This window comes from Mchenga conophoros, linkage group LG20, assembly GCF_057382185.1.
Source record: "Mchenga conophoros isolate Kocher_MC1m ecotype Shallow Benthic linkage group LG20, M_conophoros_male_GT1.1, whole genome shotgun sequence".
NCBI classification, from domain to species: Eukaryota; Metazoa; Chordata; class Actinopteri; order Cichliformes; family Cichlidae; genus Mchenga; species Mchenga conophoros.
In genome coordinates, this window is record NC_140545.1 from 26,717,690 (window position 1) to 26,731,019 (window position 13,330).

General features: G+C 43.3%; 1 protein-coding gene across 1 annotated transcript; it reads left to right on the forward strand.

Moving 5' to 3' along the window:
- Positions 1-2,409: 2,409 nt before the first annotated feature.
- Positions 2,410-4,851, forward strand: snai1b (snail family zinc finger 1b). Its single transcript, XM_085259468.1, has 3 exons — positions 2,410-2,656; positions 2,979-3,515; positions 3,841-4,851. Exons 1-3 carry the CDS (start codon positions 2,575-2,577, stop codon positions 4,020-4,022), a joined length of 801 nt encoding a protein of 266 aa, XP_085115594.1. The 5' UTR covers positions 2,410-2,574; the 3' UTR covers positions 4,023-4,851.
- The last annotated feature ends 8,479 nt before the right edge of the window (positions 4,852-13,330 follow it).

Genomic DNA, 13,330 nt, shown 5'->3' on the forward strand with positions numbered 1-13,330 from the left:
TTCTAAAGAACCCAGTTAACGTTAGACAGACAGCGTCTCGTTTTAGTTTTGTGGTTCTCCACCAGTAAAGCCCGTCTAAGATGATTCTGAATTAAGACTCGTCCTCCACAACAGTTTCCTTTTGAGGAGGCTTTGAGAACACTGGCTGCTTTATTCTGGAGGCCAGAAAAAAGAATAACATCTGTTCCAAGCAGAAAACTTTTCATGTCTTCGTGTCCCCACTGTGTCATGAGGTCACTCCAACCCTGTTGTGTCACAAATTGTCCGCAGACACACTGCTCTGCACGGAGGGGCAGATTCAGCAGTGTATAATCAGCTGTTTTCACTCTTACTTCTTCAAAAGAGAAAATCTTATGAAAGTGTGTCAGGGTTAGACACACACGTAATCATATCACTGCGCATACCTTTAATGTCAATTATTTCAACTGACTTTTAAGAGTCAGGTTAAACATGCACAGAAGCACCGCTCAGATCACTTTCACGTGTGTCTTTGCTATTTGCTTTTGTTTTTACTGCCGACCTGCCCTCATGACCCTCCAGCCTACGTGGCGTCGGAGTCAAGGAGCGCTCTAACGATGTGTGAACTATCGGGCCTGCCATGACAATGGCGCCTTGAGACAGGTGTATATACACCCTTTACACACTCTCTTTTGCAGTGCTAAATAGGACCAGTGAAGACTGTGATGGTCTTGTCTAGTGAATGGCATTCACGTGATATTCACACTTAGAGGGTGCACGGTGACTGCTGGCATTTGCAAAAGAAAAAAAAAGATTGTGGGTTTTTAACATTTTGTAGATAACCCGTCGACATAGAGTCTTTTAAATATACATCTGTCATTTCAGGAGGATGCTTCAAAACAGTTTTTGGCAAGGTGACTTTTATCCTTTATTTATCCAGGTAAAAAGTGTCACTGCGATATCTGGTCAAGAGAGCAGCAGAAACAGCAACAAATAGAACACAACAGTACCATAAAGGTATTTTATCTGTCCATAAATTACACTTCTTTTGGGATTGATTATTACGTAAAACACAGAATGGGTACAAGTAATAAGGATATTTACAAAAAGAGGTAATTTCTTTTTTATATATATACATAAATCTTTAAGACTAGACAATATTTACCACTATAACCAATCTAAGCAAGGATATTAGAGAAAAATACAGCTTTCTAAAGTGATCAAGGTAAAATAACTTTCTGGTATGTAATAAAAAAAATATAATAATAATAATAACAACAATAAACCTTTGCCTGCTGATCTTTCCAACGGTCCCTGTAACCCATGCTCACTTTAGTCACAAACACAACGGAGACAAAGACGTGACTTTTGATTGGAAAACCTTGGGGTGAAGTCTAAAACATCATGTGATGCTCATTCGAGAGAAGCGCCTAAAGTGGATTTAATAGGTCTCAGTTTACATCATCATGTGCTCCTGTCGGCTCTGTTAATTTTTTACCTTATATCACGCTGTGAGCAATCTGGAGAACAGCGGCGCCTTTATTCAAACGGACGTGTCCCCCGCAGAGAGAGAATGAGAGGGGTAGTCAGTGAGGACAAAACCTCAGCTTATTCTCATTTGCTTGTAAAAGTCATGTAGTGTCACTTGTTTTGCAATGCAATGATAATGGTGAAATTCTCAAACTGCTTATGCGATTACTTCTGACATTTTTGCACATTATTGTGCGGGTTGTACGTAGAAATAACAATATTTTGTGCAAATCAGTGCCACAAATCTTATTTTTTAACACTGCTTTTCGGGTATTTGTGAATATATATATTGTGCAAAACATATTCTTCCACCACAAACCACTGACTGCATTGCAGTATGGACCAACAGAGGACGCTCAAGTTTTTGGTAAGGTGTATGATTTATTTCTTTGCAAAATTATTGCAAAAATGGGAAATGCTTTGGTTTTGGTGCTTTTCCTGCAGGACGCCCCGTTAGGATTACCGTGGACATATTTGAACTCATATCAGGATCTTCGACTGAACACAATATAAAAGTAATTTTTTGGCCCTGAAGGCAAACTTCTCCCCCTCCGTCTGTTTTACATATTCACTTCTCCCTCCGGGTCTTCCTCACAATGAAAAGCATTGATATGCACATTTCAGTTCAGGTAGGCTATGAAAACAGTTCGGCACATTGAATTGAACACTCGGCCGTTCACATGACAATACGCGTATGCCCGATGTTTGAAAGTCAGCCATTAGAGGCGTGAAATGCATAATTAGATCAGGGCGCTGCAACAGCTTTTGGCACATTGGTCACCTGTGATGAATGGAGCCGGTGGCGCCCAGCCCGGACACACGGGGGTGTGTATGTGGGCGGAGACGTGCCCACCCACTCCGCTGCTTCTCTCCTCTGCTTACTATATGAGGAGGCAAGTTTGGGATCCCCCAGACAGATTCAACTTTGGTAGTCGTCTTGTCAATCTTCCAAGAGTTTTCTCTCCACCCCGACAGGAATCTGCTGTTTGCTCAAGCTGTGATTAGAGCGCACAACGCCTTGGACTGTATTTTTCCCCCCGTTTTTTATTTTGTATTGTTATTCCATCGGTGAAGCTAGAGCTCAAGATGCCTCGGTCGTTCCTTGTCAAGAAGTATTTTCCCTACAAGAAGCAGCATAATAGGGAAAGCTACCCGGAGAGCCACACAGGTAAGTTTGCTATTGTCCGTGATTGTATGCAAGATATTTGCGAGTGCATTAGACACATAGGGAATCACAGTCATGAGCTCCCCATCAAGTTACCTGCAGACACATAACAGTCATGTGGCAGACGTGATAAGGTGTATACCTGTCATGTAGCAGCTTGGGCATTCCTAATTCTTGTCCCTGTCACCTGGAAAAACTCATGATAAGAAAGCTTGTGATTAAAATAGGCTGTAACGTGAACCCGAAGAATGAAAACAGGTTTAGTGGTTTATTAGATCGTCTGTCCCATTTAACTAACCTGACCTCATTTCCTTTGCATCTCCAGCTTTTGTGCCAGAAAATTTTCCACTGGCTGAGCTTCCATCAGAGAACAGCTCTGCACTGACCTGCCAACCCGCCACGCTAATATTCAGCGTGGACATCCTGCCTCGACCTCACCCCCTGATTTCCCCAGAATCTCTCCCCCCTTCACCCATGGGCCCTTTGGACCTCAGCAGCTCTCCCTCCTGCAGCAGCGGCGAGGAAGAGGAGGACGGCGGACGTACTTCAGATCCACCAAGCCCAGATACAATTCAGCCAATCTATCACTGTTTGCACTGCACCAAGAGCTACACCAGCCTCTCTGCATTTTCCCAGCATCAGATGTCCCACCAGCTCCCCCCCTGTGCTCCCGAGACTCCTATGACCACAGAGGCTTCAGCACGCCCGGTCTTCCACTGCAAACACTGCCCCAAGGAGTACAACAGCCTGGGTGCCCTGAAAATGCACATTCGATCACACACGTTGCCCTGCGTGTGCACCACGTGTGGCAAGGCTTTCTCCAGACCGTGGCTCCTCAGAGGACACATTCGCACACACACAGGTATGTCAGACAATTGATTTTTCCAAGATCTGTAGGCTTGTTAACTTAACAGCTGGTTGCACCTTGTTCTCATTGATATTCATTGATGTTTCCTGATGTGTGAGCAAATGCTGGGGGGGGGGGACATAATCTAATCTTCCTCACAGGTGCTTTGCATGTTAAAAGGCACTCTGCATTAATGAAGTTGGTGTGTCCTACCACTGTTTTCTGTTATCTCTAGAGTATCTGAAAAAACAATGACTCGGGGGTAAACTTTTGTTAATGTGTTGGGAATGTTGGGCTGGCACTGATTGTCTCTCTCTTTCTTTCTTTTCTTTTTAACCAGGTGAGCGCCCCTTTGCTTGTCAGCACTGTAGCCGGGCCTTTGCCGATCGCTCCAATCTGCGCGCCCACATGCAGACCCACTCTGAGGTGAAGAAGTACCAGTGTGGCTCCTGCTCCAGGACCTTCAGTCGCATGTCTCTTCTGAACAAACACAGCGCCTCTGGATGCTGTCCTTCCTCGTAAAAGTCACATTCCTCCTGTTGTCCTTTCAGTTGAAGCTACCTGTTGTGATGGGAGCCAATGCTATTAGCTGCGCACACACACACACACACATGAAAAAAAAATGCAGTTATACTTTTATGAAATGTGCCTTAATCAATTAGAGGATCAGATTGAGGTCCTATCTGTGGCACAATTTTGTCTCATCCATTGTGATTTGAGAGCAGGTGGACATTCAATTAATTCCCAGGGGAGCCCATTGGTGCCCGCCAGTCCGGGACTTTGGCAATGTTGCAGCTGCTTGTGTTTGTGTGTGTGTGTGTGTGTGTATGTGGGGATGTCCTTCCTCACTATACTATGCATACATGACATGTGTGTATCTGAGCAAATGTGAGTGTTGAGACAGCTGTCTGCATGGTGCACTGTGGAGGCAGGGTGCCGAGGGATGTGTTAGCTGTGACCTCGACAACAGGTGACACCCCCCGCCTGGTGTGCCTCTCTGCAAGCCAGAAACACTTTCAATAGGCACTCCAATATATGTGTGTTATAGGACCAAAAATACACCTTGCCTTTTTACAAATGTCTCATTTGAAAAGAAAAAAGTTGTCATTTTTAAGTGGAGAGTCACAGGAAATAGTGGAAATATACAACAGACACTCATGACGTGCAACAAATGGTTCAGTCAGCCAGGAATTGAACCAGGGACTAACTGCTCAGGGCTATTTTACAATCTAAATGACATTTGTATTTAGGATAAGTGTTGACATACAGTTTTTATGAAACATTGAACTGAATGTGCCTTTTTTAAAGGTTGTGAATTTTTCTGTCATTTGTAAATAAAAGCATTGTTTTAAAATAACAGCTCGTTCTCGTCTGCTTCTTGTTCTTTAAAGAAGTGTGTCAGCAGGCTTCTTATTTAAATACAAATGAGTTCATCAGGACAGACATGACAGTTTCTGAATGGGAAGATAGAGCTGTGCGTTGTTGTATATGGGTTCATGTGTGTTAAGGGGGAGCGGTGATGGGTTTGTGTGATGCTGAGTGATGAGGGGAACACCTGCGCACACCTGCCAGGCTGTCAGCATGCACAGATGGAGGACACATGCCCAAGAGGCGGGGAACACTGCGGTTGCAGGTGCGGGGGGAAAAGGCAGGCAAGTAAACTGGCGTCAAAGAAGATGGTAAGGATGTGATTTTATTTTTCAGAAGAAAATTTGTGTGAAATCAGCTGAGAAGAGTCCCACTGACCCACGTCCAGCTTTGGGAGAGGAAGGAGCGCTCTGGGGTCAAGATGAGCAAATGCAGAAATAACTTGCAGCTTGTGCAGGAATGGTTAATCTCTGGGTTACCTGGTAGGAAGTTCTGGTGAAAGTGCAGTCTTCCACAACCTGAATGTGAACATTCAGGGTGAACACATGGCAGCAATGTGTCTCCAATCCCTACTGCCCTCCTGACCCACACACACTGACGCCAGCATGTCTTAGTGAGGTAACAAAGTGTTTCCTCCAATAGCTCACGGTGTTGAGAGGTGGATGCATGTGTGTGTGTGTGACAGGGGTTTGCGGGGGCACTCAAAAAGCTTGAGATCAGATTGCATGACTTAGCTTGTCCAATGTAAACAGCACCCGAAAGACTACACACGTGTGTGCACACATTCAAACACACACCGGCTGAATAAAGAGGTGATCAAGGGGGATTTTTTTTTAAATATTTGTCTGTCCTGGGCTCCTGTTAATTGTGAGGTGAGAGTCATTTAGTCATTGCACACCTACGCAGGCAGTGAGTCAGAAAAGCAGAGAAGCACGCCACAAGGGACTGAACTGAGCTTGAACTTGTCACTTTTATGTGTTAGATAGATGCAAAACATGTCAAATAATGCAAAAAAGAAAAAAGAAAGATAGAAAAGAAAGATATTGCATTTTCTCCTTGGGACATTGAAGCTCGGCCAAACCAAATTTATCCAAAACAATGCCACCAAACAGACTGTCATTTCTTATGTGTTTCGGCCGTTTTGAAATTTAACTCTGACATCTTGCTCAGGGGGCATTTTTCCTGGTTTGCAGTGTGTGGGAGGCAGTCTATCACTCTGTAGCTTTGAGGCAATGAGATCACTGGACCTGTCACCTTTCTTTTTCGGTGTGTGTGTAATATCATATTGGTCTCCTCAAAGTGCTTTAATGTTCACATCGTCACGCATGTAGCCCCTGACTAATTTAACATTCCTGAGCCATTAGTGACAGACATACAATACCACAGCCTAACACAGAGAGGGCTGCTCTGTCTACTGTCATTGCAGTTTGCTCCTGAATTAAAGTAATAATTAGATTTCCCAGTAACAGGAAATAATGTAATGCTGAGATGATTACGAAGAAAAGGGGATTGCCGATCATTTAAATATACCACATGTGTTACTGTCATGGAAAGAATGTCTGAAGTGTTATTAGTTTGCTCCAACAAATGAAACAGTGAAAATGTATTCACTGATAACTCTGTGATTTTAAAAGCTGGACGGTGTCCAGTGAAGAGCAAACCCTGCTTTTGGTTTTGTGTATGCAAAAGCTGATGTTTGACAATATGCAGCGGGATGAGTTTTATTTTGTTAGGATGGCGTCATCCTGGAAACACAAAATATATGGCTTTCTCTAAACAATCACCCTGACTCATAAGTGGGGCTTTGCATGAGTGTAAAAGAACAGATCACAAGGATGGATTAAGCCGGGTCTCTGGATTTGAGAAATGGTAAGCAGCAGAGGATATCAACAATGAAATAAACTTTTTTCAAATGTGTAGCATGAACATTTTTGGGACCCGATATGTTGAAAGGTTTCGGGTAATGTTTAGGACACGGGAAGTGGCCTGTCGGTCTTGTACAAACACAGCCTGCCCCAAAAAGTGCTGATATAAAGCATCTGGGTGCGGCTACGGCTGTTTCTGTGCACATACTGCATGAGAGCATTTGTGAGTCTCTGTGAGGGGCTGATGTGTCTCTGCTGGGATTTTACAGTGGTCCATATTGAAGAAGGTATGTTGCTGAAATCAGAATTGGCAGGGGTTGCAAAACCAATTCACTAGAGGATCAGATTCAAGCCAGGAGGGTTAAGTCACTGGGTTAAAGTTTCAAACTTTTTTTTTTGCAAGTGGCTCTTACACAATGCCACCGCTCTTCTCCTGGAGCTGTCCCAATGGACTCTTGTCTACCTTTGTCCTTAAAAAGCCATTAAAAAAGCTCAATTTTTTCAGAGGGCTGACAAATCTCCACCTCTCTACTCCAGAAAATAATGCAGGATGGGGAAAGTAATGGCTTGAGGTTTGCATGGGAGGGTGAAGTAAGGATAAGAAGATAATAACGGGAGGAGGAACAGAACGAGGGAGAGGAGACTGGACACTGGAGGAGCGTGGGGGTGGGGTGGCTTGGTGGGTGTCTGGAGAAGAATGACTGTTTCTGTTTGTGGGCCATTAATCAAATCACTAGGGAGTAGAATTTACAGAGGAATGCTACATGTTGCAATGCAGACTTGATCAATGACATGCTGTGTGAGATATGCTGACTATGGAAGGTTTTCAAGTGAGAGTTTCCCACAAACACACAATCAATGTGCAAATCACGTGCAGATCTTTTTTTTAAATTTATTTTTTATTCCTGTGCCGAGTCCAAAGAAATTATTTCTTGTTCCAACTCTGTTTGTTTTAAATTCTTGTTTTTCATTACCTCTCCGAAGACATCCACATTCAACTATGTGAGACACGCGCACGCAGAGCTCAGATCTCTGCACAAATAAACCAGTTTTACCCAAGGACAGGATATGGCCTGCAGGAGGGGGTACACGCCATTTCCTGCCCACCTCCGCACTCCTGCTGTCCCCTTTCAGTGGTGTGTGTGTGTGAGTGTGTGAGTGTATCAGTGTTATGTGGCCAGTGCTTTCCTCCTAAACACAGACACTCTGTCCCACAGGGTCAGAGGGTAGAGGATGAGCCATAAAGAAACAGGAGCGTAAACAAATGAGATACTTTGTGCTTAACAGAAGTTTCCAACTTTGTGTCCTGCAGAGCTCTCTACATGAATGTTTCTACTGCTCATAAACAGTTAAAGAACTACTAATCTTTAGTTACATGGGAATATGGGGCAAGAGAATACAGGGGTAGTATGGATGCAAATATCTCTCGTCAGAATAAACAAAAATAAATAGATGATTATGTAATTGTTAAAACATACCAATATGTTAGGACAAAATTCCTTTAGATTCAACTTAGATTCAAGTTAGATTTAGATTCAAACAGGTCTGTTAATGAGCCACAACATGGCTGGTGAAATGAGAGACATTCTTCATCTCATCACAGTGCAATGATCTGCAGTGATCTTCAGAATTCACGTGTACGTGACATGTACCACCCACGTTAACATTGTTAAAGACCGCCATGCAAAACCCTGTAGTCAACAGCAGGACAAGACTCCCTGCCACACATAAAGAGTGCTCAAGAACAGCTGGAGGGGGGGAAAAAAGAGCCCAGACTCCCCACATCAAAATCTGATCAACAATCCCTCAAGATGGTGGAATATTCCCGATTCACGGAGGCTCTATCCCAAAGAGCTTGCTGCCAACATCCCAGTGCAACCACAGGAAACCCCCTGAGATCCTGTGTCTTTGCCCCAGTGGATCAGAGTAGTTTTGGCTGCAGATGCTCAGTGTCTACCAACAGATATTCATGTTGAAGTTGTCTTATGTGCACCTTTATTTGACGTTATTTTATCTGTTAACCTTTTGCAACTGCACACTACCTGTAGGTATTGTAATGCATGTGCAAAGGGAGCAGCATGGTTTAGGAAATGGTGGAGGAGAGGTTTTGCATACAGTATGCTTCATGAAGTTCTTACTTGGGCAAAGAGCAGAAGCACTGATGAAGTATTGCCAGAGGTGAAGCGACTGCGTATTCTATTAAAAGTTGCTTTACTTTTTCAGTATCATGACCTCACATACATTTGCCGTGCGGTGGAAAAGTGATTACGGTTTCATCAGCGGTAATGTGACTGAGGCTTAGCACACTTCACTTCACTGATTAGCACGCCTTCGCCCAGAGACAGGAGGAGGGAATGAAAGGAGAGGCTGTGAAGCTTCAATTTGGTGAGAAAAGTTGTTCGAAGCTCAACAGTTAAATCACCAATCTGCTGCTCTGCCAGTGGCATTGGTGTGTATTTCAGCTGTGAGCCAGTTAGAACTAACTGTGATGCAAGAAAAGGAGTGTAAGGGTTGATTGTGAGCAAACCACACGCAGGACAAGCTAGGCAGGGGCCAGCAAGTCGTGACATGAGGGAATAAAGGAGTACTGGAGGAAGAGCAGGATCAAACACTTTCTGGGTGAGATATTGCCAAGAAAGCAGGTATCAAAATGGATATAATATATAAGCATGAGCAACATAATGACTAATGAGGGGGAGGATATTAAAACTGCAATACCTCTCTTGTGTTTTGCTTGGATCTCTCCAGGAGTCTGTGTTTCATTTGGCAGCTGAGAGTGAAAATTATCTTGCGCTGAGTATTATTTTGTTTTTGTTTTTTAAAAATTCATCCTTCTCCCCTCTCTCTCCTCATGTTGTTTCATTCTTTCTTGCCCGCCTGTCTCCTTTTCTTTACCTCAGGTATTCAGATATTCGCCCCCAGGGTGCTGCTGGTAGTGCTGAGAAGTGCAAGGTGCACTTTTGTCCTCTTGTCAGGGCCTGTGTGGGCCCGGCGTGGAGTGGGTGGGCACCAGCCGAAGGACCAGGACAGTTCTATTGTCCAAGCACATTCCAGTCAATGAAGGATATGGTGGGGAGCGAAGGAAGGAGGGGCTCTGGGCAGGGAGGACAAGATGGGTGGGGGACAGCCTTTGAGTGAGGATCTGGGGTTTGTGTGTGTTACTGCAGATTGCCTCCCCTCTTCTCCTCCTCCTCCTCTTCGTTTTGTCCCGTCCTGTCCTGTCCCTTGAGGAGCCGCAGGGCAGGCACATGCACCTGCCTGAAATCCACACCCCAGGGCCAGACGCCTATCTCCCCATCTCCAAGGTTTTACAGAAATGCCGCATGTGCCACACACACTGGTGTCCACTTACACTCTTTTAAATGGAAAGCACAGAGGGACATGTAGCAACGGTGCACCTTAAGGGTCCAAAATCTGGAATTGAAGTCTGTTTACAGCTTTTAAGGATGACAATAGTGTATGTAAAAAGAAGCTGTATAACACATTTAATGGCTCCAGGGGAAGCTGAGTGAAATCCAATAAATTGCTTCAACTTTGTAACTTGAGTCAGCGTACATTTCAGCTTAAGATGACAAGTCTGCAAAAGCAAAAAAAAAAAATCACAAGGGCTTGAGGCTACATTAGCTCTCAGACGAACTCAGAGGAGAATAAATCAGCCTCTGCTGTGATGATATTCTTAGTTAGTCAAGTACTAGCCGTTAAACATTTTGGATGTAGGGAGTTAACCTCCTCATTTCACTGGTTTGCCATCTTCCTAAGTTCATCAACAGAGTCAACACTGATTTTCTGAGCCACATTACACAGGGGAACTTAAGCCACAGTATATTTGGAAAAATTATCTATCACATCCAGACAAACTTTCTATAAGCTGTCTCTCTCTCTTTGTCATGCACATTTTTCATGGTAACCAAATATCCACGCAAAGCTTTGTGTAACATATCTACTGCTTTCTATGGCGCACCAGGTTTGTCATCAATCCCAGATGGCATCAGCGGGTAGATGGTCTAATGGTGCATGTCAGAACACATGGTCTGGCTGATGTGAGTCGTCTGCATGCGAGTCAGCGTGTATTTGTGTGTAACTAGACCTGCCTGTGCAAGGGGGGACAGGTGTGTCACCACCTGACCACACCCCCGGGCCACACGGCACCTCCTGTCCCTAACACCTGTCCCCTTCGTCGGGGCAAAGACCTCCTTTTTGCCTGTGTTACACACGCACGCACACACACACACACACACACACACACACACACACACACACACACACACACACACACACCGGCTGTGGCTTGTCTATGAGGAAGGCAGGTTGCTGGGCTGTGACGGAGTGAGAGGAATCAGGTCAGACGGTCTGGTGTCCAGTTTGACCTGGGCACTGAAGCAGCTGTCCCACTGAAACTAGAACTCCACCGACGCATCGACCTCAAGCTCCCTTTCTGCCCTACAACATGTTACATGTTGTCATGTCTACCCACATGGTGACATTACTGCAACCTATTCCTTAAGATGCTTCAGCCCCTGTGAACAATAGAGAAGGGAAAAGGAATGATAGCACTGTTAAGTTCATATAAACTGTAAATAATCGTCAGCATCAAAAGAGAAAAGACAGGCAATTTAATGAAATGATTACCCAGATTGTTAATTGATATTACAGCTTCAATACAAGTGCATATTATTATATTTTTAAAGGATAATTAGAGTTTACCCTGAGAGCTAACATTTGGTTTGCTGCCAGATAAATGAGATAATGTTTCTAATATTTTTTTATTTTTCAAACGAATGTGTTGTTTGGCCTAATTTGAAGTTGGTGAAATAAATGTTTTAATAATTGATAAACTGAAAAAGGGTGCAGGTTGATATTTTCTTCTGTTATTTTTATGTGTGTTTGTGTGTGTGAGAGAAAGAGTCAGCAAGAGAAAGGCAGGGACAGGTCAAAGCAGCCTGAAGGCCATTGTAAATTCCTCGTTGGCTCAACCAAAGACATTCTTCTGTGGTGTTTTTCTTTCTAATCTCTATGCTCAGATTACCAGCTAGAGGGGCCAAACAGATGACAGGAGCACAGGGTGGCATGCATGCACGCACATGTGCCCGAACACACACATACAGCACATCATCTGACACGCACCGTCGGTTTATCGATTGAACACGCCACATTGCCGGATGCCGCAGCACTTTAATGGAAGATTTGCACCTGATACGTTGCACTGAATGAGGCAGAACTTTTGGTAGCACAAAGAAAAAAAAAAACCCACGCTGAAATCATTACCCGAGAGCTTGTTTTTTTGAAACCCAAAGAAAACAACACCCCTGTGGAGAATGCTGAAAGGATTCACACATGACAGCCTCCCAGTGCCACCCAAACACACACAAAATGCAGCATTTGAAACTAGAGGCTCCACACAAAGCCTTTCCAGATGTGACCAAGTCAGTTTTCACTGCAATGACGCCACTTTAACATCCACCGTTAGATTTAACACAGTTATTTAATCAGTGAAACAAATACTAGGTGCAGTTATTTTTCTCACCTGTAGAAGAAAATCAGCGCAGAAAGCATAAATGTCAATTTGGTTGTAGAGTTACAGTAAACATATTTATTTCAAACGGTTTCTACAAACTTAAATTACACATTGTCTCATCTGAATCGCCATATTGTAAAAATTAACTTATAACTTATAGTTGAATGTGCAGTTACATTCAGGTATTATTATAGAAACTGAAACTTTTCATTATATGCAAAAAGTTGTTGTATTTAGCCCTCAGTAGTGTGAGTTCGTGTTTCATTTAATGATTGACTTTGGGTGACTTGTGGTTGGATAATTTGATTTTATTTGTAAAGCTTTATTTCAGTGTACAATATGTAATTTGCTCCGCTGTGAGTCCATGCAGCACAATAAACACGTCCTGGTACCACATTATTTAGCTCCCACATACTGGTTAGCTGCAGTCTTCAGGCTGCAGAACTCATTGGTTTTAAACATTAGTACTGCCGAAGCATCCTTAAGGAAATCATTCTTAAAATAAAAGTATAAAACTGATAGCACTGTCAATATTTTATTTCATGTATTCACGATTAGTCATCAAGTATAAATACATACCTTCTTTTTCCATCACAATCATTTCCTGAAGAGTGGCCATATTAATATAGAGACATTAAAAGTGAGTGATATTGTCACACTAATTCTTCTAACTTCTAATTTAACTGTGCTATTTACTTACAGCAACAACGTCAGCTTCCACCTGATTTCACTGGTCTGTTCAAGCCAGCGTGAAGGAAAACAATGAGAACATTTGCAAGGAAACTGCAAGGGAAAAAACAAAACAATGCAAAATGGTTGTGTTTGCAGGAAATGTCTAATTTATAATCAAATAAGAGGTCGCTGAAATAAACGTCCATGGTCATCCAATAAACAATGTGCGTAGCACAGTCAACGAGAGTCAACGGGGTAGATAATGTGCTCACCTTGGTCTTTATTGTCATCTTGTGTGACAATAAAGATGTTCTCGTTTTCTAAGCTGAGAACCAGAGGTGTGCAATTTAATTAAAATGTGTGTCACACGTCACTTGATGATTATAGAAAATGAAAACAAAAACAACCTT

Excerpts from the sequence above, each read along its gene's own strand:
- snai1b (XM_085259468.1), top strand. The coding sequence starts at position 2,575 with ATGCCTCGGTCGTTCCTTGTCAAGAAGTATTTTCCCTACAAGAAGCAG. Across the intron at positions 2,657-2,978 it reads CTACCCGGAGAGCCACACAG|CTTTTGTGCCAGAAAATTTT; the intron begins GTAAGTTTGCTA and ends TTGCATCTCCAG. Across the intron at positions 3,516-3,840 it reads ACACATTCGCACACACACAG|GTGAGCGCCCCTTTGCTTGT; the intron begins GTATGTCAGACA and ends CTTTTTAACCAG.